This window comes from Podarcis cretensis, assembly GCF_951804945.1.
Source record: "Podarcis cretensis genome assembly, chromosome: Z".
NCBI classification, from domain to species: Eukaryota; Metazoa; Chordata; class Lepidosauria; order Squamata; family Lacertidae; genus Podarcis; species Podarcis cretensis.
In genome coordinates this window covers 12,286,025-12,312,162 of record NC_137184.1, presented here as the reverse complement: position 1 = coordinate 12,312,162, position 26,138 = coordinate 12,286,025, and the positions used below count along the sequence as shown (strand labels likewise).

Genomic DNA, 26,138 nt, shown 5'->3' with positions numbered 1-26,138 from the left:
TATGTGGCCAAAAAGTAACCTGCTACACAAAAGAGTCACATCCATTGCTTTCCCCCACTTTTGCTTCTAGCCCTGCCCACCAGTGGCATGTCTCTCCCCCCCCCCAAACAAAGGTTGTGTACAAAGGACTGCAGCCCTCAAGCTGAAAAATGTCTCTTATCCATTGCTAGAGTGGGCAGCACTCCCACCCTGCCAAAAAAAGCCCTTCCTGTTTTTAATTCCACTTCTGTAGTCCACCTTTGTAAGACTCCATTAATCCTTCCACTGTCTGCACTTGGATAGGCAGTCAAAAATGACCATTGCTCTTCTAACATATGATGATAAAACTGCTTCCATTCTTTGAGCCAGCGTGGATGGTGTATGTGTGATTTTATAGAGCATCAAGGTCTGTGTTTACACATACTCTGTGCAACTATACTATGGGCTACCGAGAAAGGAATGGCCTGCTGGAGCCACTCTGCTGGTCTTGGTAACTTGCCCTGCCCTTTCAGCAATGTTTGATTCTCTGTTCCTAGCAAAATTCCTTCTGTCTGTACCTCTTCTTCATACTTCATGTGCAGTAGCAGTATTTTGTTTTGCCTGGTGTTGAGGTATGGCCGTTTGCCTCACCTTCCTTAACAGAAATGATTTTCAAACAAAGGAAATCATTATTCCTCTTCACTCACCAGGTTTTTTTCCTCCCCTCCTCCTGGTTTTTCCCCTCCTGTCTGCCCATCTCTGGTTGGTGCTGCTGCCTCCTTCCCCCAAGATTACGCCGAGCAGGTCCGAAACTTGCAGAAGATTAAGGAGAAGCTTGAGAACGCATTAGAGACCCATCAGGATTGTACGTACCCATCTTCTTTCCATTTCCCTTTAAAAAAGGGCTTAGAAGCCTCAGGAAGTAAAACTGTTTTTTGAACTTGAGCCAGCCAAGAAAATTATTATTTGTGCTTGCTTGCTTGCAAATGAGGATGAAGGCACAGTTTGTAGGCCAGCATGGACTTTAGTCTGGCTGTTCGAAACAGGTTTATCACTAGCAAAATCCTGAGGGGAGGAGGCAGCGTGTGAGCCTGAATCTCATTCTTGAAATGGTAAGCTGTGGTTTGGCATACACTTGAGCAGGCCCCTTATTTACTTCCTCATTTGTGGGAAAGCAGATGAGGGGTGAGATTTGGGCCTAGGAGAGAGTCAGAACTTAATGTTGCTCAGTATAGTGCTGCCTGAAGTGTAGCTGGGACACTGAAAGAAGAGAAAGTGAAATGAGCAGAGAACTGTGAATGGTTCTTTATTCTGAGAAGTATAATACATACAAAACATAGGCATCTCTCATACAAAGTTCTCAGCTGCTATCTGCAGCTTCTGAAGGACCTGTGCAAGGTTCAGAGGTTTTTGAATAAGCAGGGGGAGCATCCGCCCCAAACTCCAGCTTGGGTCCTGTCGAAGAGTTACCTCATTCTGTGGAGTAATGTTCTGCTGATGGGGCAGTACCAAGGGGCAGTGTCGGAACACATGCTTTCCATATAGAAGGTCCTGGTGTGATTTCCCCCCAACCCTGCCCCAAAAATCTCCAGTTAAAACAATTTCAGGCAGTAGTGGAACTGCCCCACTAACCTCAGTCTACCCACAGCCAATATCTGCCTGCCTGTTTTCTGACTCACAACAGTCCAGGAGATGGCACTGCCTGTCAGCTTGCGGCTCCTTAATCTCAGTGTTGCCCTTGTAGAACTCTGCAGGGAGGGGGAAGAGGACAAAACTAGAATTGCTTAGCTCCATCTGTCACTGGCTGTGCCTCCACCTACCATTGGACTCCCTGCCTTCTGCCCTACCCAACCCCATTGGGCACCAGCCACTACTGATTTCAGGTAGCAGTCATTAGCAATTAACACTTTTCTGAGGGACTTGGGGACCTACTGCCAGTCAGAGCAGGCAGCACTGGAGTAGCCTTGGCTCACTGTTAGGCAGTAACTTGCACTCCTAAGATGGAATGAGTCTGGGCCTTGGGCACAGCAGCACCCAGGTGTTTCTCCGGCTCATGTGTTGTCACCCGCAGCCTTTGTGAAGAAGCTCCAAGAGCAGAATGAGGCTCATCAAGCCAGCACGGCCAAGATGGCAGAAGGCACGGTTTTGGCTCTGGAGAAGAAGGACCAGGTCAGTCAGGCTCGTGAAGCCTTTGTTGCCATGCTTCCAAAAGTTCTGAGATGGGTGAGGAGAGGGACAAGCCTTCCTGGACAACCCCACTCTGCCAGGTCCTCACTTTTTTCAGGCTTAGCATGGTCATTGTAGGGAATGATGGGGTTTGTAGTCCCAACAAACATTAAGGGGGCACTTTCCTCTCCCATTCCTACTCTCCCAGGAATAGTCTCTCAAGATTGTTATTATTTGTTAAATTTATTAGTAACTTTTTTTGCCCTGGCAACTCAGAGCCACTTACAATTACAGTGGTACCTCGGTTTTTGAGTGTCTCAGAAGCTGAACATTTTGGTTTTCGAAAGCCGAAAACCTGGAAGTAATTGCTTCCATTTTCAAACGCGCCTTGGAAATCGAATGAATTCTGCTGCATGTTTTTCAGTTTTCTCCATTGAACTTGCAGCCAGCCCTTTTCGAACATTGCAGAACTCGAACGGTCTTTCGGACTGTTTTTGTCTGGTGCCTAAAGATATGTAACGATGGTGCCAGGTGCCAGGTGAGCCTCCCTGTGAGGAGAGCTTTCCACAAGCGAGAAGCCACCACTGAAGATTGATTTATTGTGTTTCTGTGCTGCGTTTTATTTAAATGAACCCCAAAGTGACTTACAAACAATAAATAACAGTAACATAATAAAACACAGTAAAACATTATAGCATAAATCATATAAAATAACAAACAGTCATGCTCCTTCTCTCTGAGACTGTCCCTTTAAGGAAGGGAGCCTCTCTGTGATGCAATAACAGCACCAGTTGCTGTTGCTCCTTTGAACTGTGCAGGACAGATGGTGTAGGCTCTGAACTTTTCTGCTCCCTGGTTTGTTGCCAGCTTCTCCCTCATTATAGCCCCTCTGGCATGCAAATGTTGACCTGTCCTTTTCTTCCTTCCCAGGAATGGAGGGAGAAGCTGTCACACCTTGAAAAGGCAAGTAGCTTACTTGGAGCTGGGCCCTAAAATGTGCAAACAGACAGTATCTCATTTTTGGAGGCTGTAATCTTCTCTTCCTCCCCTTCCCAAATAGACTTCAAATTTAGTTCCCAGCTGTGCTGCAGACATCATAAGCAACTTAGTCTTGGTGCCTCGTGTCCCTCAGTCTTCCATGACAGTCTAGACTGTTGAATCCTATAGACATTTCTTGATAGCAAAAGCATTATGTGGTCTTGCAGAGTTACCAGCAGAATGATGTAAATTCTCTCTCCATAAGGCAGGAAGGTGGGAAACTGCCCCCCCCCCCCCCGCTGCATGTTTGGTTTCCAACTCCTCTCAGCCTCAACCAGCATGTCTGGTGACAGGGGGTGATAGGAGATGTAGTTTGCCAGCATCTGGAGGGCCATGGCTTTCCCTCTACTGGGCTAGGGAAATATTATTGTGATCCTTGAAAGAGAAGCAGAAAACCATTCCCTAGAACACTTGAATAAGAGAAGCTTGTAAAAGGCTTCCAGATTTTTCTCTATATTCTTGAGGCCTAGGATCTTGAACAAAAAAGACTTCTAGTTACTTGAGCACCTATACTACTCAGGGGTAGCTAATGGCAAACAAGCAATAGAATAATTACCAGACTAGAAGAATATTCTGAATACTTAGGTACAATTGTCAAACTTTTAAATGCCGTCCCTGCTGAATGAAAGACAGAGACTACTCTGCTTGTAACACCCCTCGACAATAGAGAGTGTGGCAATGCCCAGAAGCCTTGAAAACAAGGTCAGCCTGCGACACCCCAACTTACACCTGGCAGTACCTCTCAGTTTATCCTTACCCCTGAGCAAGAACTCCCAAAGCTGCTGCTTCATTTTCTGCTTCAAGGGATGTGGCTTTAAGGGTTCCCAAGGGTTGCATCCAACTAAGTTCTAATCAGAGTAAACCCATTGAAAATAATGGACTAGCACTGGATGCAGCCTCCAGTTGAGTGGAGGGGTGTTCTGTTTGCCATCCTTGAGGGGACCCCTGGGAAACTAACCAAGCCAAACCTCCTGTCACCTGGAACTGGTGTGTGTGCAGTACAACTGATCTGAGTGCTGGATGTGACACAGTAGAAGCGCCATCAGACTGGGTGTCTGTTCATAAAGCCTCACCTGAGAAACTAGGGTGGCGCTAGTGGGTCCCAGAAAAGCTCTTCATTGTGAGATTTCTGGGGCAATTTGTGGGTTGTTTGGGTCCTGGGTGAGAACTTTTTTCTATAAATATTAGTAATTTGTATACATGGTTTTATTGTGTATTTTGTAGCATTTGTTGTTGCTCTTTCAGTTTTCTTTACACAGAATAGAGATAATTTCTATGACAGACCTTAGCTAGATTGCGTATGAACATCAAGACCCACCCCAAAATCCTTGTTGTGACTACTTTTTGATATATAGGGCCTTTGCAGATGGGCCTTCCTCCCACCAAGCAGAACACTGGACAATCTCCCCCTTTTCAGATCTTAATTGGCTTTTACACTGAAGCTGGGAAATCCCCCTAATCTTCTTTTCTATGTGTTGGCTGCTCAACAGGAGAAGAAGCTCCTTTCGGCACAGCTACAAGAGATGAAAGAGCAGAGCTTGAACCTTTTCCAGAAAAGGGATGAGATTGATGAGCTGGAGGGCTTCCAGCAGCAGGAGCTGGCTAAAGTCAAGCACATGGTGAGTGATCCCAAGGGAAACCCATTTGGGGTAGGGCAGCCAAACCCAGCCTAGACCTCTGGGACATAATCCAGGAAGCTCTTGCCTTTATATTCCACTGACCGCCCGCCCCCCAGCTGGTCTTCCTCTTTTTCTCTCTTATCTACCCTTGGGCTTATTGGACTCTGCCTTCACCCTTTAGTTTATGTTCTACCTCTTTTTCACCGTGGGAATCAAAGGGGAGTACATGGGCAATCTCAAAGCAGGAATATCAGAAGTTTGCCCTGTTTAGCTCAGTATTGTCTACACTTACCATCAGCAGCTCTCCTGGGTTTTAGGCAAGAGACATTATCAGCCTGTCCTGGAGATGTCAAGGATTGAACATGGGACCTTCTGCATGCAAAACAAATGCTTTTCCACTGATCTATGGTCCTTCCCTTAAGACACAGGGGCATAGGAAGCCATCCTACAACTCCCACCAGCCCCAGCAAGCAGGGCTCAGAGGTCAGGCATGGTGGGAATTACAGTGCAACTACATGTGGATAGCATTAAACTGGCCAGCCCTGCCATATTCCAGGGTAGCACTGTACTGAGAAGTTCCCTCTGCCTCTGAGAGCTAGCTGATTGATATGTGGTTTTGTTGTTTGTTTTCTTTAAAACATGCAGCTTTTGAAGAAGGAAGAGTCACTGGCCCAGATGGAGCAGGAATTGGGATCCTCCACACAAGAGCTGCAGCGCACTCGAGAGGAGCTGCAGACCTTTCGCACTTTGTCCTCCCACCAGGCAGCAGAGTTACAGCAACTACGACAGCAGCATTCAGAGCTGGAAGCAGAGAGGTTGGGGAAAGAATGTTCTGCTTAGACCCTCTGGGTGTCTTGTCCTGGACAGGCTTTGTGTGCCTGAAAATTCTTATTTATTTAAAAGCATCTCCTCTTAGCTGCACAAGTTTGGCAATGTGCCCTTTTAGAGAAAACACAAAAACTCAGGGCAGCCAGGGGATAGTAGGTGAAAGACCCATTTGAGGAAAATATGGGTAGTGTTTATTGAGCCATCATGGTGTTATAGTTAGTGTGTTGGACTACAGCCTGGAAAACCAGGGATCAAATCCCCATTTGGCCCTGAAGTTCAGTGGGCCAGTCAGTCACTCTCAGCCTCACCTACCTCACAGGGTTGTGAGGATAAAGTGGGAAGAAGAAGCATGTGCGCCACCTTGAGCATCTTTTAGGAAAGGCAGAATCTTTATGTGATGATTTTAAGATATGCCAGTGTAAAGGATAATGTTTTCTCCTTGCCCTTCATATATTCTAGACCAGTGCTACCTCAAAAGGACTGGTGCCGGTCCACAAGCCGTTGGCTGCTGGCCAGTGGCAGCCCCATCACAGCCCAGGTTGGATGGGATGCTTCCGGGACCAAATATGGCACCAGAATCTGGAATGTTGGGAGGGGAAAAATAGCTGGTCCACCACATCAGAGGACTACTCTAGACTATGGACCTTTTGAGTTACCTCTTTACCTTGAAACCCTGTAGAAGAAATATAAACATAAGCTGATGAGTTTGCATTGTTACTGAGCTGTCTTAAGCCTGTTATGTTAATGGCTCACTCTTTGCATTGGTATTGTTTGTTTAATTTTTTTAATCTGTATCTTCAAAACAGTTTAATGAACAATTTTAAAAAAGCATTTCTAAAGTCCTTAATGTTTTAAAGATTTCTAAGCAGTGTACAATAGAAAACCAAACAATATCATCAAAATGATGGGGCTGATGGAAGTTGGCAGGCCCAGGTTTCTCAAGCCTGCTCTAAGGGGCAGACCTAAAACCACTGCCATCTCCATAAGACAGGTCATGGGGGCACCATTTCAGAGCAAATGAAATAAAGCTTCCTGTGGTTGGATATGAAACCATTATCTCAGCTTAGACCTAACACAGAGAATTGAACTTCTTGCTCAGGGATGGGAACCTATGGCCGTCCAGATATTCTTGGACTTCCCAAATCCTTTGTTCCTGACCACTGGCCCTCTTGGCTGGGCTGATAGAAGTTGGAGTCATAACAATATATGGAGGGCACTGTGTTGGCTATCCCTGATCTCTGGCCTTCAAGTTAAATTTCTCTTCCTCCTTTCATTTCCTCCCCTCACAGGGATGAGCTCATCGATGCAGAGGAGAATGCAGAAAGCAAGATCACAACCTTAGAGCAGCGGAGCCAGGAGCTCCAAGCGTACATTCAGCAACTGTCAGTAGATCTACAAAATGTAAGTGGGAGATTCTCTTCTCTTACCCACATACATCAGATGCCTCTCTTGCAAGCAGAGTGTGTAGTTAAAAGCCTTCCTTTTCCCTTCGAATGAATTGAAGGATAGTAGAGAAATTAAATAATATTTTTTATTATTTAATTTACATTATCATTAGTTCCGGTAGTAGTACTGTTGTTGTTGTTGTTGTTGTTGTTGTTGTTGTTGTTGTTATATCATTTCTATACCACTTTATATTTTTAAGGGGAAAAAATCTCAAAGCAGTTTACAACATGCACTGGAACTACATTAAAACAAACAATAAAAACGTAGCAATTAAAACAGTGAAAAGACAGTGAAAACAATAAAATCACAAGTTCAATTCAGGAGAAGTCTTTCCCAAGCAGGTGTGTCTTCAGGAGCCAGCAGAATTCCAATGCTGATGGGAGCATCTCCTATTTCAGCAGCAGGGAGGGCACCTACTAAAAACGTTTTTGTTTCAGCAAACCTACACTGATACATAGAATGTTGACATGTGTTTTAATATGTTTTTAAGCTTATTTTAATTATCTTTAAAATGTTTTTAAACACTGTTCTTAACTTCATTATTGATATTTTATTGTTTAATTATCTTTGTATACCACTTTGAGGGTTGTTTTCTTTAAGCAATCAAGTGGTTTATAACTTTTATGGGGGGAATTCAGTAGGTGTCCAACTAAACTCTACTTAGAGTAGGCCTATTGAAACGAATGACTCTAAGTTAGCCGTGTCCTTTAATTTCAGTTGGCCCACCCTTGAGTAGGACTAAAGTTGTGTACAACCCATTGAAATTGCTTTTTATTTCAATAACTTTGTTCTTTGTTCTTGGGTTTCTTTACTAACCCAGGAAAACCCAATAACTAATAAAGCATATATTTTAGGCTCAAGTATCTGCCGCCAGTTGTGAAAAGCGATTGGAAGCACTGCAGCGAGAACATGACTCTCTGAAACAGGAGTATGAACAGAATAAGCAAAAGGTATGGCCTGGATGTTATCACACTGAGAAAAGGGGTAAGCAGACCTCCAGAGTTTGGACATTTCTTCAATGAAGAAGATAATGCTATGTGATGATACAGATATTTCAGCAACCAGAAAAACTGGAATTGATGTGCAGAGATTGTGGGGTCAGCAACCTGGTGCCCAGGGGTGCACGAATCAGTACCTCCTATGGCTCCTGTGAAAGGTCTTAGTAAATATGCCCATCAGAAATCCCCATTGCACAAAAGTGAGAGACTGGTTCCTCTCCCTGCTCAGTGCCTGGTTGCAAATGCGCAGCCTCCTACATTGATGGGTATGCCCGCTTCAATGTGCCCATGTTTATTTAGAATTCATTGCAGAGCAAACGTATGTCTCTCGACAGATGATTGTTGAGGTGGAGGAGAAAAGCCAACTTGTGGGCCACTTGCAGGAGAAAGTGACCATCCTGGAGAAGCACTTCGAAGGGAATCTCTCTGGTGACGAGCATGTCCAGGAGCTGCTCAGGGAGGTAAATGTGGGGCATTTAGAAGGGGTTGCAAGAGTGCTGTACTGAGGGCATCAGATCTTTTCATGCAGTCCATTGTTTCATCATCCATGAAGATGTTCTTTAGGGCTGGGTACCGGCCTTGTTCCTGCCAATCTAGCAGTTCGAAAGCATGTCAAAGTGCAAGTAGATAAATAGGTACCGCTCTGGTGGGAAGGTAAACAGCGTTTCCGTGCACTGCTCTGGTTTGCCAGAAGCGGCTTAGTCATGCTGGCCACATGACCCGGAAGCTGTACGCCGGCTCCCTCGGCCAATAAAGCGAGATGAGCGCCACAACCCCAAAGTCGGTCACGACTGGACCTAATGGTCAGGGCTCCCTTTACCTTTACCTTACCAGCCTTATGGAAGCTGCTGAGCTTTCACACTTCCAGTAAAATGCTGTTTGTAGAGACAAGTGGAACTGGCCACAGATGTTGGCAGTGTGGAGTGCTCCTTTGTAGTGTCTCAGTCAGCTGTGCCCTCCTCTACAGTACTCCCTTCCACCCACTGCTGTCAACCAGTATTCTATTCTTACTGAGCTTGCTCAGTATTCACTGGACCTTTTTGAGGGGTTTGTTTTTCTCCCCATTAGGGTTCCCCCTGCTAAAGATTTTGTTGATGTTCCCCCAAGCCTACTGATACAACTCCCCTTTCACTGAACAAGCAACAACACTCACCACTTGAAAATAATGGAAGGATGGATCTTTTAGATCCTTCCTGCTGCATCATGGGCTAATGATGCTTTCTGGTCAGAGCCTGGCTTTAAGGATTTTGATAGCATGGGCTCAGTTCATTCTGGATGTAGAGCATGGTCTTCTTGCAAATGGGTAACTGAAAGGGTGGGGCTGCCCATTCTGATGGGTCTTAAAACATCAATCAGATGTGAATTCAGCTTAGCAATGTCATTGTCCTCACTTGGTTTAGGTTTGGCATGGCCCTAATTTTTCTCTTGAGTGAGTAGTGAGTATTTACATGCCACCCAGGAAATACTAAATACTGTGAGAAGTTTGGCTGGCATTAGACCAGATTTTTGTTTTATGTCCAAGAGTTGGGAACCTTCAGCTCTCCAGGCGTTTTCTGAACTACAACTCCCATCATCCTCAGCCACCGGCTGGGGTTGATGGGCATTATAGTTGACCACTCTGGAGGGCCCAAGGTTCTCTACCACTGTTTTATTTCTTTGCAGTCTTTGCACCCGCCGTTTAGAAAAGTCAGTACTAAGACAGGCTCTGCCCTCAAGGCTCACAATAAAAAAAAGAGACTGCACATGAGAAAAAATGAATGGGAAGGTGGAGGAAGCAAACAAGCTCAAGCACAAGTTATTCAGGTTATTCTTCAGCTTACAGCCAGTGTCAGTGGAGGTTCTGCTTGTCTTGCCCTTCGTAAAGAGTAGACCCTTCCTTGAAGCTTTCCCCACCCACATCACTCAGAACCAGGGGCAGATCTGGTGACAGCATCAAGGCCACGAAGACAGGACAGTTCCTGCTGCACAGTTCTTCCCTCACATAGCTGCCTACTTGACTTCTAGGAGCACAAGAACCTGCCTCTTTTTGAGTGAGACTGTTGGTCCATCTGGCTCAGTGCTGTCTACACTGACTGGCAGAGGCTTTCCAGGATTTCCAGCAGGAGTTATTTCCCAGCCCTAGCTGGAGATACAATTTGGGATTGAACCTGGGACCTTCTGCAAGGCAGATGCTCTGCCACTAAGCTATGACCCTTTCCCTACTTTTCTGAAGCATTTTCCAATTCTATTACAGTTTTGGCTGCAGACTTTTAATGATGCCATGTAGAAAACTCTTGCTTAATGATTCTCTGTTTCATTTGCACGGTTGCTCTGTACTTTTATTAATTTATTTGCATTTTCGTCTGTTCTTTTTTCCATTGTATTTTGTTGACTGCTTGGAGGGCCACCAAGTTGTGAGACATCAACACATAAAAGCCATAGTAACAATAATATTAGTAGTCATTGAATTTTCTCCCCTTTCTAGAAAAGTGCTCTGGAACAGAAACTGGAGGAGGCCAGGCAGCAGCTTTCAGCTGCACGGACAAGCCATGCAGAGAGTTTAAGTCTTCTGGAGACTCAGGTACACAGGGCAGGATTGCTTTCTGAAGCCTGGGATGGTGCTTAGTGGTTGGTGAATTACAGCCCTAATTACTTTCTGGGGTGGGGGGATTCCTCTTGGCTTGGTCAAGCCAGGTACTCAGTTTGGAGGGGCTATCTTCTCATGGTTTTCAGGATCATTGCTCTGCCCTGGAATGTGTGATGTAGTAGGAATAGAGTTTCTCTGAGCATGTGCTGAGTGCTTTTCCTTGGCTGCTGAGTATCTGCAACCAACCTTTTATATATTTGGAGGAGATGGTTTTCAGGGCAAGCGGCAGCCTTTCCAGGCCACAGCACCTGTTTAATAAAAATAATAATAAATATTTCTGATCTAGGACTTGGTTTCAGGAGGAAGGTATGAGTGAAGCACATGTTCAGGAAAGGCACGAAGTGCTGTGTGCCCTGGGCTGTACCACTTTGGACTGGTTGAGGGGGCAGGAATCACATCTTTTGAGCGATCCCTCACATAATCACCCCTAAGAATGGGCTGTAGCTCAACAGGAGTGCATCTACATTGAATTTAGAAGGCCCCCAGTTCAGTCCCCAATATCTCCAGGTAAGGCTGGGAAAGCCCCAGTCCTGAAATCCTTGAGACAGAGGCGTAGCAAGGTCAGATGGTACCCAATGCAGAATTTTTTTTGTCACGCCCTCTCCCCACATTGACAGCTCGAGGTAGACTTGGGAGGCTTGGGAGTCAGTGAAGATACCTGGGGCAGTCCACCCCCTTGCCCCTGCCCCCCTGCCTAGCCCTGCCTACACCCCTGACTGTAAGGCTCATTGGACGCAGTTGGACTTACTTCTGAGTGAACATATAGGATGGCACTTGCAAGCTGACCCAAGGGACATGTTCCTGTAGATCACTCACATCAAGTAAAATGGATGTCTAAGGAACTTACTCCTGAGTAAGGAGTCGACCTTGAAAGCAGCCCAGCTGCCACCCCCAAATCATCCCCCGCCCCCGGCATTCCCCACAAAATTCAGAAATTGAGGGCTTCCACTGAATTGGGTTGGGCCAATTCTGGAACTGAGAGGGTGCAGCCCCAAGTGTGCTTACTCGGAAGTATCCAGCTCGGCTAGCAAGCGTCCTCGCAGTGGGATCCTATGCATGTTTCCTTCCTCACTGAGCATGGCGAGGGTTACCCCCTAGCAAGGCTGCTTGCAGCCACATTCCATATCTTAAGTACACTTGAAACCCTCATGCTAAAACAAGAAATCAGGACTTCGACCCAGAGGAGATTACACAAAAGTTGTTACTATTATTATTATTATTGGCCTGAACGCAATGGGATTTCCTTCCTTGGAAAGAGGCTTGGGGTTGTGGTTGTGGTCATTTGAATGGGACTTGCCCCTAAGAAGGGTTTGAGTATGGGAGAAGGCGGGTTACTCGTGTGTAAAGCACTTAGTATGACTACTTATGGCCTGAGCCCAAGAGTGTTTATTCTGAAGTAAACCCTGTGTGGATTGGGACTGTCTCCCACATAAATTGGCTGGAAATGGAAGCCATAGGCTGCAATCCGCTCAGATCAATGGTGGGAGGAGAACCGAGGCTCATTCGGCACCAGTGACTTGGGGACAGGAGACTGTAGGGAAGCTGTTGTAGATATTATCATTATTATTATTTGTAGAAAGTAGTGCTTCTTTGCTGCTCTTTTCGCGCAGCCTGCTCACTCCTGTTTGGACTAGCCACCTTCTGCCCGAGCTGCTGCCTGGAACCCCACCAGCTGAAAGTAATTACTGGCCGGTTGGCACCTTGAGTAGCAGACAGAGAAGGCAGCAGTAGCGGCAGCTGTCAATGGCAAGAAATTCCTTCCCTTCCCAAGGATTATCTAGGACTAGGGACGGACGGATACTCAGTTTCTCAAAGTGAGCGCTTTCCTTTTTTAACGAAACAGACCAGGAGACCCCAGTGAGACGGAGCTGCGTGCTGCCTTCACCCCAGTTCATCCCGCCATCTCACCCCACCCCTCACCCCATGCAGCTTCCTGGTGCCATTCATAGCTTCATGCTGAGGACTCCCACGCGCGGGAGAAAACTACTTATCCAATAGCAAGCCAACCCACACTGCCGCTGCATTCCATTTTGAGCCCTTTTGCTCGTGGCTTACCAGACGTGGGGGCGCCTCCACCCCTCTTCTCGTCCTGCAGTCAGTCACTGGAGGAAGCAAAGGGAGTGTTCCCCCTCTCTCGCACGCGCCTCCTCTCGCTCCTTCCCTTCTGGGAGATGCTGTAGCTTCACGCTCATTCACCCAGCTGCACCGAGAGGAGCCTTTCTGGCGCCATTTCCCCGCGCGTGCGCATCTACTCGCAGGGTCCTGTGCCAAACGGGGTGACATTCGGCACCCTCTGCCTGCCCACGACTCCCAAGCCTACAGCAAGTGGCAAAGCAGCAGCAAAGCACCCCCGCTTTGCCGCTAGCTTTAGGCTTGGGAGCCATGGGGGGGGGCGCTGAATGTTGCCACCCTTCAGGATGGTACCTGGGGTGGTCCGCCTGCCCCTGCGCCCCTTTGCAACACCACTGCCTTGAGAACTGCTGCAGTCAGTGCAGATAATGCTGCAGTTGGTAGACTTAGCTTGTTATTTAATTCAGCCATTTATACAGAACTGTGAGGACTAGAACCTTCTTTATTTTCAAGGGAAAGGCCTTAGCTTTGTGGTAGAGTACCTGCCTTGCATGCTGAAGGTTGCAGGTGGTTCAATCCCCATCATCCTCCAGGTAGGGCAGGAAGAAACACTCTTCCTGAAACCCTGGAGAGCCAATCGGGGTAGATGGTACTTAACTAGATGGACCAATGGTCTAACTCTGTATAGGGCGCTTCCCATCTCTCTTCTTCTTTTTCTCCTTCTCCTCCTCCTCCTCCTCCTCCTCCTCCTCCTTCATATACCGCCCTATACCTGCAGGTCTTAGGGCGGTTTACAAAATAAAGGTAAAGGTAAAGGTAAAGGTACCCCTGCCCGTACGGGCCAGTCTTGACAGACTCTGGGGTTGTGCGCCCATCTCACTTAAGAGGCCAGGGGCCAGCGCTGGCCGGAGACACTTCCGGGTCACGTGGCCAGCGTGACATCGCTGCTCTGGTGAGCCAGAGCCGCACACGGAAACGCCGTTTACCTTCCCGCTGGTAAGCGGTCCCTATTTATCTACTTGCACCCGGAGGTGCTTTCGAACTGCTAGGTTGGCAGGCGCTGGGACCGAGCAGCGGGAGCGCACCCCGCAGCAGGGATTCAAACCGCCGACCTTTCGATCGGCAAGCCCTAGGCGCTGAGGCTTTAACCCACAGCGCCACCTGCGTCCCAAAATAAAAGCAGAATATAAAATAAAAATAAAAATAAAAGCAGAATATAAAACCACAAAATATGTAATCAGAATAAAAACAACAATCCAATAACACCCCCAACACTTTTTAAAAGGGCGTATGATGTCAATCAAATCAACCAAAGGCCTGGTTTAAAAGGAACGTTGTTGCCTGGTGCCTAAAGGTGTATAATGAAGGCATCAGGCATTTTATTTATTTTTATATCTATCTCTACATCTCTACGTAATTTTAAACTGGATTTTGTGGTTTTATGGGGGTGAGGGGAGAGGGCTGTTTAGGTCATAATAAACATTACTTCACTTGCTTCAAAATGTGGCCCCTCTGGATTTGGGGTCCCCTCCTGCTTGTGCTGCTGAGTGAGGGCTTGTACCTCCACCCCAAAGTCCCACTGTAGCAGCACTGCTGGCCCTATATTCTGTTGTGGTCCTTGGTGGAGGGAGGGAGACCCACAACATTCAAGCGTGGGCTCCTTCATGGTACAGCCAGTGAAAGCTGCACCCTGCAGTTCTCCTGGTTTTGAGTCATTGGTCCTGTTTGTTGCCTCCTAGATTGACAAACTGAACTGCCAGTTGGCTGAAAGGCAGGTGTGCCTAAGCATTAGAGAGGAGCTTGTGCAGAGCCTCCAGGAAAGTAGTTCATCACAGGTAGGGGCCATCATGTCAGCTGGTCTATATCTCTTTCCTCTTCCCCAAATTGGGAGGCAGGCTGGCTGGGGTGGTGTGTGCATAGAATCATAGAATTGTAGAGTCAGAAGGGATCCAGATGGTCATCTATTCCAACCTTTTGCAAAGCAAGAATCTCAACCAAAGCATCCATGACAGATGACTGTCCATCCTTTGCTTTAAAACCTCCAAGGAAGAAGAATCCACCACTTTCCAAAGGAGTTCGTTCTACTGCTGAACAGCTCTTACTGTCAGAAAGTTCTTCCTGATGTTTAGTTGGAAACTCCTTTATTGAATCCATTGGTTCAGATCCTACATTCCAGAGCAGGAGAAAACAAGTTTGCTCTGTCTTCCATGTGACAGCCCTTTAGATATTTGAAGATGCCTATCATATCACCTCTCAGGTCTCCTCTTAGCCAGGCTAAATATACCCAACTTCCTCAACCATTCCTCATAAGGCTTGGTTTCCAAACCTTTGATCATCTTGGTCACCCTCCTCTACACACGTTCCAGTTTGTCAATATCCTTCTTAAATTATGGTACACAGAAACTGGACACAGCACTTCAGGTGTGGTTTGACCCAGACAAAATAGAGCAGTACTATGACTTCCCTTGACCTGGACACTATACTTCTGCTGATGCAGCCTAGAATAGCATTAGCTTTTTTTCCTGCTGCATCTTACTGCTGACTCAAGTTGAGCTTGTGCTCCGATAAGACCCTTAGGGCCTTTTCATACATACTTCTAGTAAGCCAGGTGCCTCCCTAATTTTTTTATTTAAAGATTTTCTTGCTTTACAAAATTACATGCATTCTCTCTTTTTTCAGGTTGTACAAGTCTTTCTTACAAATCAGTTACATTTGTTGTGAGACATTTGTGTTGAGTACAGTATAAGGTTGGGGAAGAAGAGGGGAGAGAGGAGGGGTAGGGTGGTGAGGCTTATATTATTTTGTATAGTGTTTGTGTGGGGGTTTGTGTCAGTGTCAACTGGGTAGGTTCTCTTTCTATTTGTTCATTACATTTCCTTGGTAGTGAGTGGTATTGGGGGGCAGGGTGTGGTTGGTTGTCTGTGGTTGTCTGCAGTGGGGTTTGTTGGCCTTTATGGGGAGGGGAGGGTTTGTTGGGTCAGATAAGCCATATTGATTCATATGCTATCAGTGGATTCTTGTCGTTGTCTCATTGGGCTGTGTATGTTATAAAGGGGAGCCATACTGGGGTGAAGGTGTCCTCTTCCATATGTCCCCATGTCAGTTTCAGTTTATTGGATAGCTTTTCTAGTAAGGCCATTTCCCATACAATTTGATACTATTGGCCCATGTTTACTCCTGACAGGTCTCTCCAGTGTCTGGCTATGAGGCTTCTGGCTGCTGAGAGTAGGTGGGTTATAAGTTCTGCATAATGTGAGTGGACATTATGATCTTAGAAGATGTTCAGTAGGGCCAGTTCTTGGGTGAGTTCTAATACCTGTTTAGTTATTTTGCATATCTCTTGTAGGACTGCTGTCCAGAAGGGTTGGATTTTAGGGCATTCCCACCACATGTGGAGGTTATGTGCCTGTGGAGGTGCAGCTTCTTCAGCATCTTGCTGAGGTTCCTGGGTGTATCAGCACTAGTTTCCATGGTGTTAAGTACCACCTGTAGGTGAGTTTCAGAGTGAGTTTCATTCTTTTGGCTGGTATGGACTTAAAGGGAAGTTTAGACTACAGTCTAGTCCATTGGGTGAGGTTAATTTCATAGCCTGTGTTGAGCTCCCATTGTTCTTTGATTGTGCCAAGAGGGGTTGTGGGATTTTGGACCAGTATTTTGTATATTGTGGATACCATCCCATTGCCATGTCCCTCTGCTGTTGGGAGAAGGTTTTCGAAGGTGGTCAAGGGCCTAGTGGCTGCTTATTTTACTGCTGGATTGTTTAAGAGGGCAAGTAATTGGTGGTGTGTTAGCCAAGGTATTTGGGTGTCTCCTAGTTTGTCTTGCATTTCTTGTGTTGGTATGGGTTTGTTGTTTTTGTAGAAGTCTTTTAAACAGTGTAGGCCTTTGGCTTGCCAAGTTTTTATCTGGATGTTTTGTGCTGCATGTTGGAATAGTAGGTGAGTGCAGATGGGGATAATCTGCCTAGTTTGTTTTAGAGATATGGGTACGCTGTTGCAAGGATGTTTTTGATTGAGTCTCTCTCCAAGTGAACCCATTTTTTTGTCTTGTCTTCTAGAATATGCAGGCTTATGTGGCATACATGGTTGGTGATGTAATTTGATTCTGTGTTGGGGATTCCCCATCCTCCTCCTGAGGAGGGGAGGTTCAGGTATTTGGGGCTTATTCTTGGCTATTTGTGTGAGAAAATAAACAAGTGTAGTTTTTTCTGAAGTTGGGTTGGGGGAATCCAGATTGGGAGGGTTTGGAATAAATAGGGTAGTTTTGGGAAGGTGATCATTTTGATCAGGGGTAGGCAACCTAAGACCCGGGGGCCGGATGTGGCCCAATCGCCTTCTCAATCCGGCCCACGGATGGTCCGGGAATCAGCGTATTTTTACATGAGTAGAATGCGTCCTTTTATTTAAAAGTCATCTCTGGGTTATTTGTGGGGCATAGGAATTCATTTTGTTTTGTTTTTCAAAATATAGTCCGGCCCACCACATGGTCTGAGGGACGGTGGACCGGCCCATGACTGGAAAAGGTTGCTGACCCCTGATTTTGATCATTGCTATTTTGTCTGAGAGGGTGAAACTGGTGTTGTTCCATTTCCTCAATTCTCTGTTGATTTGTCACCACAGCTACTTGTAATTATAGAGGTATAGTTTGTTGAGGTCTTTATTTGAACCCCTAGGTTCAAATGCAGCAGAATTTTATCTTTGTAATGTTGGTGAATTCCTTTTGGGTATGCGGGTGGGAGGTGGTAGTGTTGAAGCACATAGCCTCAGATTTTGCAAAGTTTACTTGTAGGGCCAACACCATTGTGAATGTGAATGTTCTTTACTTAGGGTGGTTGCTTTGTTTATGGGGTCTGGCGTTATGACCATCAGATCGTCTGCTAAGAGCCTTAGTTTGTAGGTTTTACCTTTTATTTCCATACCCTTGGTATCTGGGGCTGCTCGCAGTAGGATTGCTAGGGTTTCCAGGACCAGGATGAATAGGAAGGGAGACAGTGGGCGTCCTTCTTTAGTGCCTCTTTAGATTGCTATAGTATTGGAGTCCATATTGTTAATTCTGCATTTTGCTGAGGTTTGGGAGTACATTTGTTTGAGGGTTTGTAGGAAGTTGGGGCCAAATTTCATGTTAGTTAATAGTGCTAATAGCTATTTCCATTCTAAGCAATCAAAGGCTTTAAGGATGTCTAGGGATGTCAGTAGGAGTTTGATCGTTTTGCTGTGTTCTGTCAGATTCAGTAGTTTCCTAATGGGGTTTGTTATGTTGCGACTAGGGGCAAAACCTGCTTGGTCCAGGACGATAAGTTTGCATAAGAAGATTTTTTGGCTTTTAGCCAGGATTGATGTGAATATCTTGTAGTCTTGGTTTATCAATGAGATTGGGTGGTATGATTCTATTTTAAGGCTATCTTTGAGTGGTTTTGGGATAGAGACTATTTTCGAAGAGGTCCAGGTTTTGGGGATGGGGACTCCTTTTATGATTTCGCTAAATGTTGGTGGCTGTGTGCTGTGTTGTGTCAGTTGTTACAATAAGGTGAAAGGGGAAGCCCCATTGGTACTTGATTCCTGCTTGGTTGTAGTTTTTTTCTTCGGTTTATGGTCTGTTGTGATATATCCTGAAAGGCCAGGATGGGGTCTTCTCCATATCAGAGATTAGTTGTGTTTCTGAGGTTGTTCCATATTTCTTCTTTCTTTTTGTAGCAGGTAAAGCACACAATGATGTCTCATGGAGGGGTGTTGGCTTTCGGCATGGGTCTTAGAGCGCTGTGTGCCCTTTCCGGATCATCTACTTTGAGATTCAGGTTTGGGATTGTGGTTTTTAGCTAGCGTACAATGAGATTGGCTGGGTTTTTGTGCTTCATTTTCTCTGGGAAATTGCAGAAGTGGCTATTGCAGCGTCTACTGCAATCTTCAAAGGCTGCTAGTTTAATTCTTGCTTCCATGCTTTCTCTTTCTTGGTGGCGATCCATATCAGCTAATTTATTTTTCAGACATGTGTTTTCCTTTCAGAATTGCTCTACAGTACTTGTTTGAGTTGCATCTGGTTTTCCTTTTCTAGAGTGGAGATGGTGCCAGTGGGGGTCTCCACTTTAGAGGTCAGGTCGCTGATTATCGTCTTCAGGGGAGTAACTGTGTTCTTCAACAGTTCTGCTAGATTCTGTTCCATTTCCCTCAGGTCCCTTTTGTTGTTGGGCAGTTGGCATCATGGGGGGGATGTTGCAACTTCCTTGTCATTCGGCATCTCCGTGGTTAGTGCCATCTTGATTGTCTTGGTGGCCTTCGTCTGGGATGTGCGCTGTGTTCTGTTGAAGTGGGGGGATGTTGTGGTTTGGTGTTTTGGTGGTAGTGGTTGTTGGCTGATGTGGAATTATAGAGATGTACAGGCGTTGTTGATTGGTGGCTTTCTTCCCTGGTTGTTGCGTTGGGCACCCCGGTCTCCCCCTCCCCCCGATTGTGGTGGTAGCGGTGGCGCAGGGACCAGCCAGGCAGCATAGTTGGTGCTGGTGGCCCTCAAGAGCTCCGTGCGGCCTTGGCGCTTGCCATCTTGTCTCGACAGAAGTCCCCGGTGTCTCCCGTCTTATATTTGTGCATCTGGGGTTATTCCTGCCCAAGTGCAGAAGCTTCCACTTGTACTTATCAAAATTCATTTTGTTAGTTTGGTCCCAGTTCCCCAATCTGTTAAAGTCACTTTGAATCCTGTCTTCTGTGGCATTAGCGACCCCTCACAGTTTAGTGTGACATGCAGATTTGATGAGCATCCCCTCAATTCCTTCATCCAAGTCATTTATAAATACACTGAACAACAACAACAGGTCCAGGACAGAACACTGCAGCACCCCACTTGTCACTTTTTTCCAGGGTGTTGAAGAACCATTAGGGAACCCTCAGTGGGTTCAGTAATTTGTTTATGCATTTGAGGTGTCAGAAACCCAAGGAAAGAATTATTTATTTACTGCCTTAATATCCCACCTTTTCTCCAAGGAGCTCAAGGTGGAGTACATGATTCTCCCCCTCCTTGTTTCATCTCCATAAGAACCCTGTGAGGTAGATTATTTTGAGAGGCAGTGTCTGGCCGAAGATGACCTAGCAAGCTTCATGGCCATGTGAGGATTTGAACCCTAGTCTCACAGGTCCTAGCCCAACACTCTACCTGCTACACCACATTGGCTTTCAAAGTAGGTTCTCTGTGGTTTTTTTGTAGGTGAAAGATCTAGAACAGGCACTACAGCTTGCTAATGAGACAGCTGCAAAAAGCAAAGAAGAGATGGAGGAGAGAGAGCTGCAGATCCAAAAGCTGGTGAGTTTAGGGTGGCCTAGCTTTTGGCAGAGCTTTTCAGGATGTGAGGGGGAAGGAAAATACTTACAATAGCCCAATGTTCCTACTTGACTTGAGAGCTTCAGTAGAGACACATGAGCAAGGCATGCCTGGGGTCACTATAATGCATCCTTGGGCAACTCCAAGATCTTTCCCCCCCCCTATATGCCCACCCGTCCACTCTGATCTGTGGAACTGGAACTGTTAGCGGCACCACATAATCTGCATTTGCAGGAAAACGATCTTGTAGTGTGGCAGCGCCCACACTTTTGAACTCCCTGCCCACTGATGTCAGACAAGTGCCTTCAATCAAATCTTTTTGATACCTGCTAAAAACCGTTTTGTCAAGGCAAACCTATCCTAGACATGTAGTATATTGATATGTGTTTTAATCTGCTTTTTAGCTTATTGCTGATTTTGATTGTCTTTTGAAGGTTTTAATTTCCCCGGCCTGATGATTTCATTGTTTTATTCTTATTGTAAATTGCTTTGAGCATTGCTTTTTTACAGTCAAATGGTATAAATTTTGTGAAATAATAAATAAATTACCAGGACCCCCATCAGATGTCTGCCCTAGATTCCCCGTTTAGATTATTTTCACCAGCACTTTCATATTCCACCATGCCCAGAGTGATGCATTGTGGGAAATGAAAAAGGCACCTCCTGGATTGCAATGCTGCTGCTACTACTGCTGCCTCCCAGTTTGTAAATGCTCCAGGCCCACTCATGTAAGAAGAAGCCCATCAGAGGGTTGGGGTTTTTTGCTTTGTTTTTGCCTTTCCTGCATCCTGTTTGAGTTGCAGAGAAAGGCATTGTGGGTTTTTCAGTTTGCTTGTTTTTCCTAAGGTCCTAGCCCTGAAGAATATAGGGGAGAATCCGGAAGTGTTTTGCAGGCTTTTCTCATCCCAAGTTTTCTAGGAGAATGGTTTTCTATTTATTTCTCAAGCCTCACAATAACATTCCCTTCACCTAGGGAACCTGTGGCCCTCCATATTTTAAATCACAAATCCCATCATTCCTGACTATTGGCTGTGCCAGCCCATGACTGAGTGTTAGGAGTCTGACAACATCTGGAGAACCACAGGCTTTACACCCCTTCCCTCCATTCCTCACTCTCTGCCTTATTGGTTCTGACCAAAACAATTTACAGATCTAAAAACAGACCTGGAAATAATTTCAGAATCAAGCATGTGAATGGGAGTAAGCCAATTGAATTAACATATATAGATATATGTTAAGACATATTCATATAATTTTATTTCATCACACTTTCCTCTGCTTAACCTGTTCTGAGCACATGCAGAGTTGATGGATTCTTCCCCCACCCCACCCCACCCCACTCTCTCACTCTGTCCGTTCTTAGCAGCAAACAGATCTGCAGCTGGAGAGAATCCAAGCACAGGAAGGCCTCTGCGCTGTGCAGCACCAGTGCACAGAGCAAGTTGGGAGGCTGCTGGAGCAGATGGCAACCCTGGAAGCTGCCCAGAAGACAGAAAGGATGGCTGCACATCAGACGATGGTGAGTCCTGCTCTCATTTTCAGAGCAACTGTCCACCTTCTCTAGCCACTTCTGTTCTTTTCTTTAATAAGATTTTATTAAAGCCTTTCATAATACAGTACAATAAAAAAAAACAGAAAGAGAAAGAGAAAGAAAGATGCAAATCCATCTTTGAAAAGTAGATCTTAACCCTTGTCTCACACAAAAAGGGGCGGACCCTCACCTAGGAGCTTCCTTTTCTTCTCCCAACCTCCCTCCCTGGGAGATGTTCCTTTCCCTGCGTCACACACTGGGTCCATCAGCTTCATGTGTGTACAGTAGAGGACATTAAAAAAAAAACAACAACAACCCAGAAGCAAGGGGAAAGGAAAGAAAAAGAAACAGAAACAGGAATATAAATATAACAAAAGAATGAAAAAAGTTTTTTTAAAAAAAGGAAAGAAAGAGAAATAAAAAGGGCTTCCAATTCTCCATCTGTATCTCTCTCTCTCTCTCTCTCTCTCTATCTATCTATATATATATATATCAAAATATTCCAAGTATTCATTCTAGGTTGGTACCCAGCTGTTTCTCCTCCTGCTAGGCGATATCCAGTCTGGATCAACAGTAGTCTTCCTCCAGTCCAGCATAACTTTACCTCCAGTGTTGACAAAGAATAAATCTTTGATCTTTATTCCTACATGAGTCCAATGTTTTGTTCTGTTTTTCATTTAGAGCCAACTGGAAAAAGAAAACGAAGAACTGAAAGGCAGATGCAAAGACTTGGAAAGCGCCTTAAGGAAGCAAGAATCTGAATTGGAAAGGCTAAAGGTATCTGTGCTCTTAACAGTCACATCCATCCAGCATGTTGGAAACTGGTATTCTGCCTTTTTTGGGTTAAGCAAAAGCTACGCTGCTAGTGCAGCAGAGAAGAGAGGGACCCCGAACCTAAACGTGCTAGCTTTGACAGCCAGTTCAGTGCAACTTGCAGGTGTTTTAATGGGTTTTGTTTTGCAAATGTTGCTAGCAGATTGTTGCAAAGGCTGCCTCTGTGGGCCGGCATCCTTATAAACCTGGGGTGGGGAGCTGTAGAGCATGGGTCTGAAAGCTGAATGCAGCCCTCAAGTCTGCTCTGTCTGGCCCTCAGGGCTGACTCCAGGCCTCACTCCTCACTGCCCCACTTTGCCCCCTTTCAAATATTATTGCTGTGTAAGTGAGGGGGTTTTGTTTGTTGATATAGCAGCTCAGGAGTAAAGGGTTAACTTCCCTCTCCCCAGCAGCATTGCCTATCGATACCAGTTCCTTGGAAAAACTAAAATACTTTTTTTAAGCATTTGAAGGGATGAGGGGGAGAATGAAGTGTGTGTGTGTTTTAAGTGTGGCTACACCTACTGGTGACTTTGGCCCTGCCCACCACTGGCATGCAGCCCTCAGAGGGTGGGCAAAAGGTAATGTGACCTTGAAGGTCAGAATAGTAGTCCACCTTGAACTGAGATGTCTTCTTTCTGTTTCTATCGTCTTCCTTTGATTAAAATGGACTTTGATTGCATCCAGTTACTTAGAGCAGGCCCATTGAAATTGATGGACATGACTTAACTGGGGTCTATTCTAGACCTTGCGGGTGGCGCTGTAGTCTAAACCACTGAGCCTCTTGGGCTTGCCAATCGGAAGGTCTTGCAGTTCGAATCTGTGTGACAGAGCTCCTGTTCCTCTTTCCCTGTTTCTGCCAACCTAGCAATTTGAAAGCATACCAGTGCAGGTAGATAAATAGGTACCGCTGCGGTGGGAGGTAAACAGTGTTTCCATGCACTCTGGCACTCGTCGTGGTGTTCTGTGCACCAGTAGTGGTAAAATCATACTGGCCACATGACCTGGAAAGATGTCTGTGGACAAATGCCGGCTTCCTCGGCCTGAAAGGCAAAATGAGCGCCACACCCCATAGTCACCTTTGACTGGACTTAACTGTCAAGGGGTCATTTACCTTTACTTTTTTTTGAGTATAACTTGGCTGGATACAACTCTTTGCTTTCCCTTCATTTGGGATTTGGTAGTTTGCCAAGGTAAAGTAGGCTAGAATTGTGGTTGGGAAGATGGCCTTTTCCACACTACAGTGCATGGGTTTAGGGAGTTTACTCTCATTCTGAGTCCTCCATTCTCTAACCCCAGAATTCTTACTGCTTTGCAGGCAGAATTGAGCAGTAGCGCTGAAACCACCCAAGCCCTGGAGGAGACGCGAGGGCAAAGGGAGCATCAACTGCAGCAGGAGGTGGGCTCACCCCTTTGGCACCCACTGTGGGTGTAGCTGGCCTTGTCTTCAGGATTGGCCACGGCGGGAGGCTGCACCTGAGCCATTCATTGTGTTGGTATTGACAGGTCAAATCAGAGTCAATGCAAATAAATTAGTTCTGGCCCACCACGAATGACTGCAAATCAGGCAGTGATAGGGGACCATTTTGGAGATGGGCAGGTGGTCTCCATAATAGCTGAGAATCTAAAACGGATGCCTCTGTCTTGACTTTACAGCCTGGGTAAAAGCTGTCTGTCGTAACTTACCGTATTTTTCATCCCATAGGACGCTCCATCCCATAGGATGCACCTAGTTTTTGGGGGCGGAAATAAAGGAAAAAATTTTTTCCTTTATTTCCCCCCCAAAACCAGGTCGGGGAACAGCGGTATGGCGGCGCTCCGCCTCCCCGCTGTCCCCCGAGCTTGTGGGGCTGACCGATGTCTGCCTGGTGCGAGGGATGCTCTGCTTCAGGGCACCTCGCGCACCGGGTGGCAGGCTGCTACCCGCAGCCTGGGGAGCCCTGCGGGAGGTCCCGCGGGCTCCCCAGGCTTGCTGATAGCTTCCTGAAGCCTGGAGAGCAAGAGGGGCCGGTGCGCACTGACCCCTCTCACTCTCCAAGCTTCAGCTAAAGCCTGTATTCGCCCCATAAGACGCACACAGATTTCCCCTTCATTTTTGGAGGGGAAAAAGTGTGTCCTATAGGGTGAAAAATACGGTAACTGTTCATGGTAACCAGTCATTTCAGTGGCTAGGAAAAATCCCCTTCTGATAGAGTCCTCCCCCACTTCCTTGTCCTCCCCCACCTGCTCCCTGCTGTTTATGAAATGGGAATTGTGTTTGGGCAGAGCTTTTATCCAAAGCAGTGGCTTTGGGGACCAGGGCTTGTTCTGCTATGAAGCCAGAACTTTTCACCATAGAAATCTGTCACACTTCTTCACGGAGGCTCTGGAGCATTTTTAGCCTTTGATCCTTCTTCACCTGTTACATATTCCTCTAGCTCCAGCAGGGTGCTGGGTGCTGTAGAAATTAAGTCTGGAAATGGTGGATTCTTAACCCGCAAATTTAGGAAGATACAGAAGAGGTTTGGAGGTCCAGCAAAGTTAATCAGGATTAATCAAGACAAAGAGGATTTTGAGGAGAAACAGTTTAGAGAGGGGGAAAGGTGTTCCAGATATTTGGGGATGGAGGACAGTGTAAGGGGAAGAGAGAGTTGAGTGAGCTTGTGAGAGGAGTGGGGGGGGGGGACAGAAGAACAACCTGCTGGATCAGGCCAGTGGCCCTTCTGGTCCAGCATCCTCTTCCCTTAGTGGCCAACAGATGCCTATGGGAAATCCACAAGCAGGACCCGAGCACAAGAGACCTCCCCCCTCCCGTGGCTTCCAGCAACTGGTATTCAGGGGCATTTCTCCCTCTGGCTGTAGAGTCAGAGCACAGCCATCAGGGCCAGTAGTTAGCCCTCTCCACAGGTGTCCTGTGTTGCTTGCATCTCACCCTTGAAAGTGTGAACAGCCATTTGTCAAAAAGCATCATGTGTTGAGGTGAGGTAAGGGAAGGAGGGAAAGTTAGCTGTTTTAGATCCGAAAGCAAAGACAGGAAATAGCCACGAAAGCTCATTGTGCAAATGTTTCAGCCAGCCTGGTGCCCTCCAGATGTTTTGGACCACAACTTCCATCAGCTCAGCCAGCACATTGGCATTGAAGTCCAGAACATCTGGGGGGCCCCAGGTTGGCAAGGGCCGACATTTGTCCAGGTAGCATATGTTGTCTGGACACTTCTGCTTGTACATGCTGTTACACCAGATTTTGCACAGAAAGGACATCATCTTTGGCTGCCATCCTCCTTTTCTGATATAGCACTCCAGTGCCTAGTGTAAAATAGCCCTCAAGTAGGTCCAGTCTTACAGTGATGTTGGATTATGATAAACATTCATTTTGGAATGTCTGAAAAGCAAGGGCTGGAAGCTACATCATACCTGTCCATGGCCTTTCTTTTTCCCCCTGGTGGCTTAGCTTGTGGAACTGACTGTGCTGTTGAATGAGAAGGACCTGCTGATTGCAGAGAAAGCAGAGGCACTTCTGAAAAGAGAGGAAGAGCTGAAGCACTTAAGGCAAGGTAAGACCCAGCAAAGCTTCATTTACTAGTAGCAAGGAGGGTGATGTGGGTCTCCAAGTGCTGTTGGACTCCAGCTGTCGTCAGCAGCTGCCAGTAGCTCAGGATGAATTGTAGTTCAATGGCATCTGGAGCACCACAGGTTAGAACAGTGGTCCGAAGTGGATGGAATGACTGGATCAAGTTCATCAGTTCTGTTGAATTAATT

At 46.2% G+C, this 26,138-nt stretch overlaps 1 protein-coding gene across 8 annotated transcripts in view; it reads left to right on the top strand.

The window, feature by feature from the left end:
* The window catches only part of GOLGA1 (golgin A1), a 44,108-nt gene that overhangs the window by 11,345 nt on the left and 6,625 nt on the right, over nt 1–26,138 (top strand). For 2 of the 8 annotated variants that reach the window (XM_079962048.1, XM_079962049.1), the window contains 15 exons: nt 749–823; nt 2,030–2,127; nt 3,055–3,087; nt 4,653–4,781; nt 5,427–5,596; nt 6,899–7,010; nt 7,910–8,005; nt 8,389–8,514; nt 10,518–10,613; nt 14,489–14,584; nt 19,944–20,039; nt 21,421–21,576; nt 22,270–22,365; nt 23,720–23,800; nt 25,831–25,933. In XM_079962048.1, coding sequence (XP_079818174.1) covers nt 749–823; nt 2,030–2,127; nt 3,055–3,087; nt 4,653–4,781; nt 5,427–5,596; nt 6,899–7,010; nt 7,910–8,005; nt 8,389–8,514; nt 10,518–10,613; nt 14,489–14,584; nt 19,944–20,039; nt 21,421–21,576; nt 22,270–22,365; nt 23,720–23,800; nt 25,831–25,933 — 1,563 coding nt within the window. The remainder of the gene's footprint in view (nt 1–748; nt 824–2,029; nt 2,128–3,054; nt 3,088–4,652; nt 4,782–5,426; nt 5,597–6,898; nt 7,011–7,909; nt 8,006–8,388; nt 8,515–10,517; nt 10,614–14,488; nt 14,585–19,943; nt 20,040–21,420; nt 21,577–22,269; nt 22,366–23,719; nt 23,801–25,830; nt 25,934–26,138) is intronic. The other 6 variants (XM_079962050.1, XM_079962052.1, XM_079962051.1 and 3 more) reach the window with 6 other exon arrangements.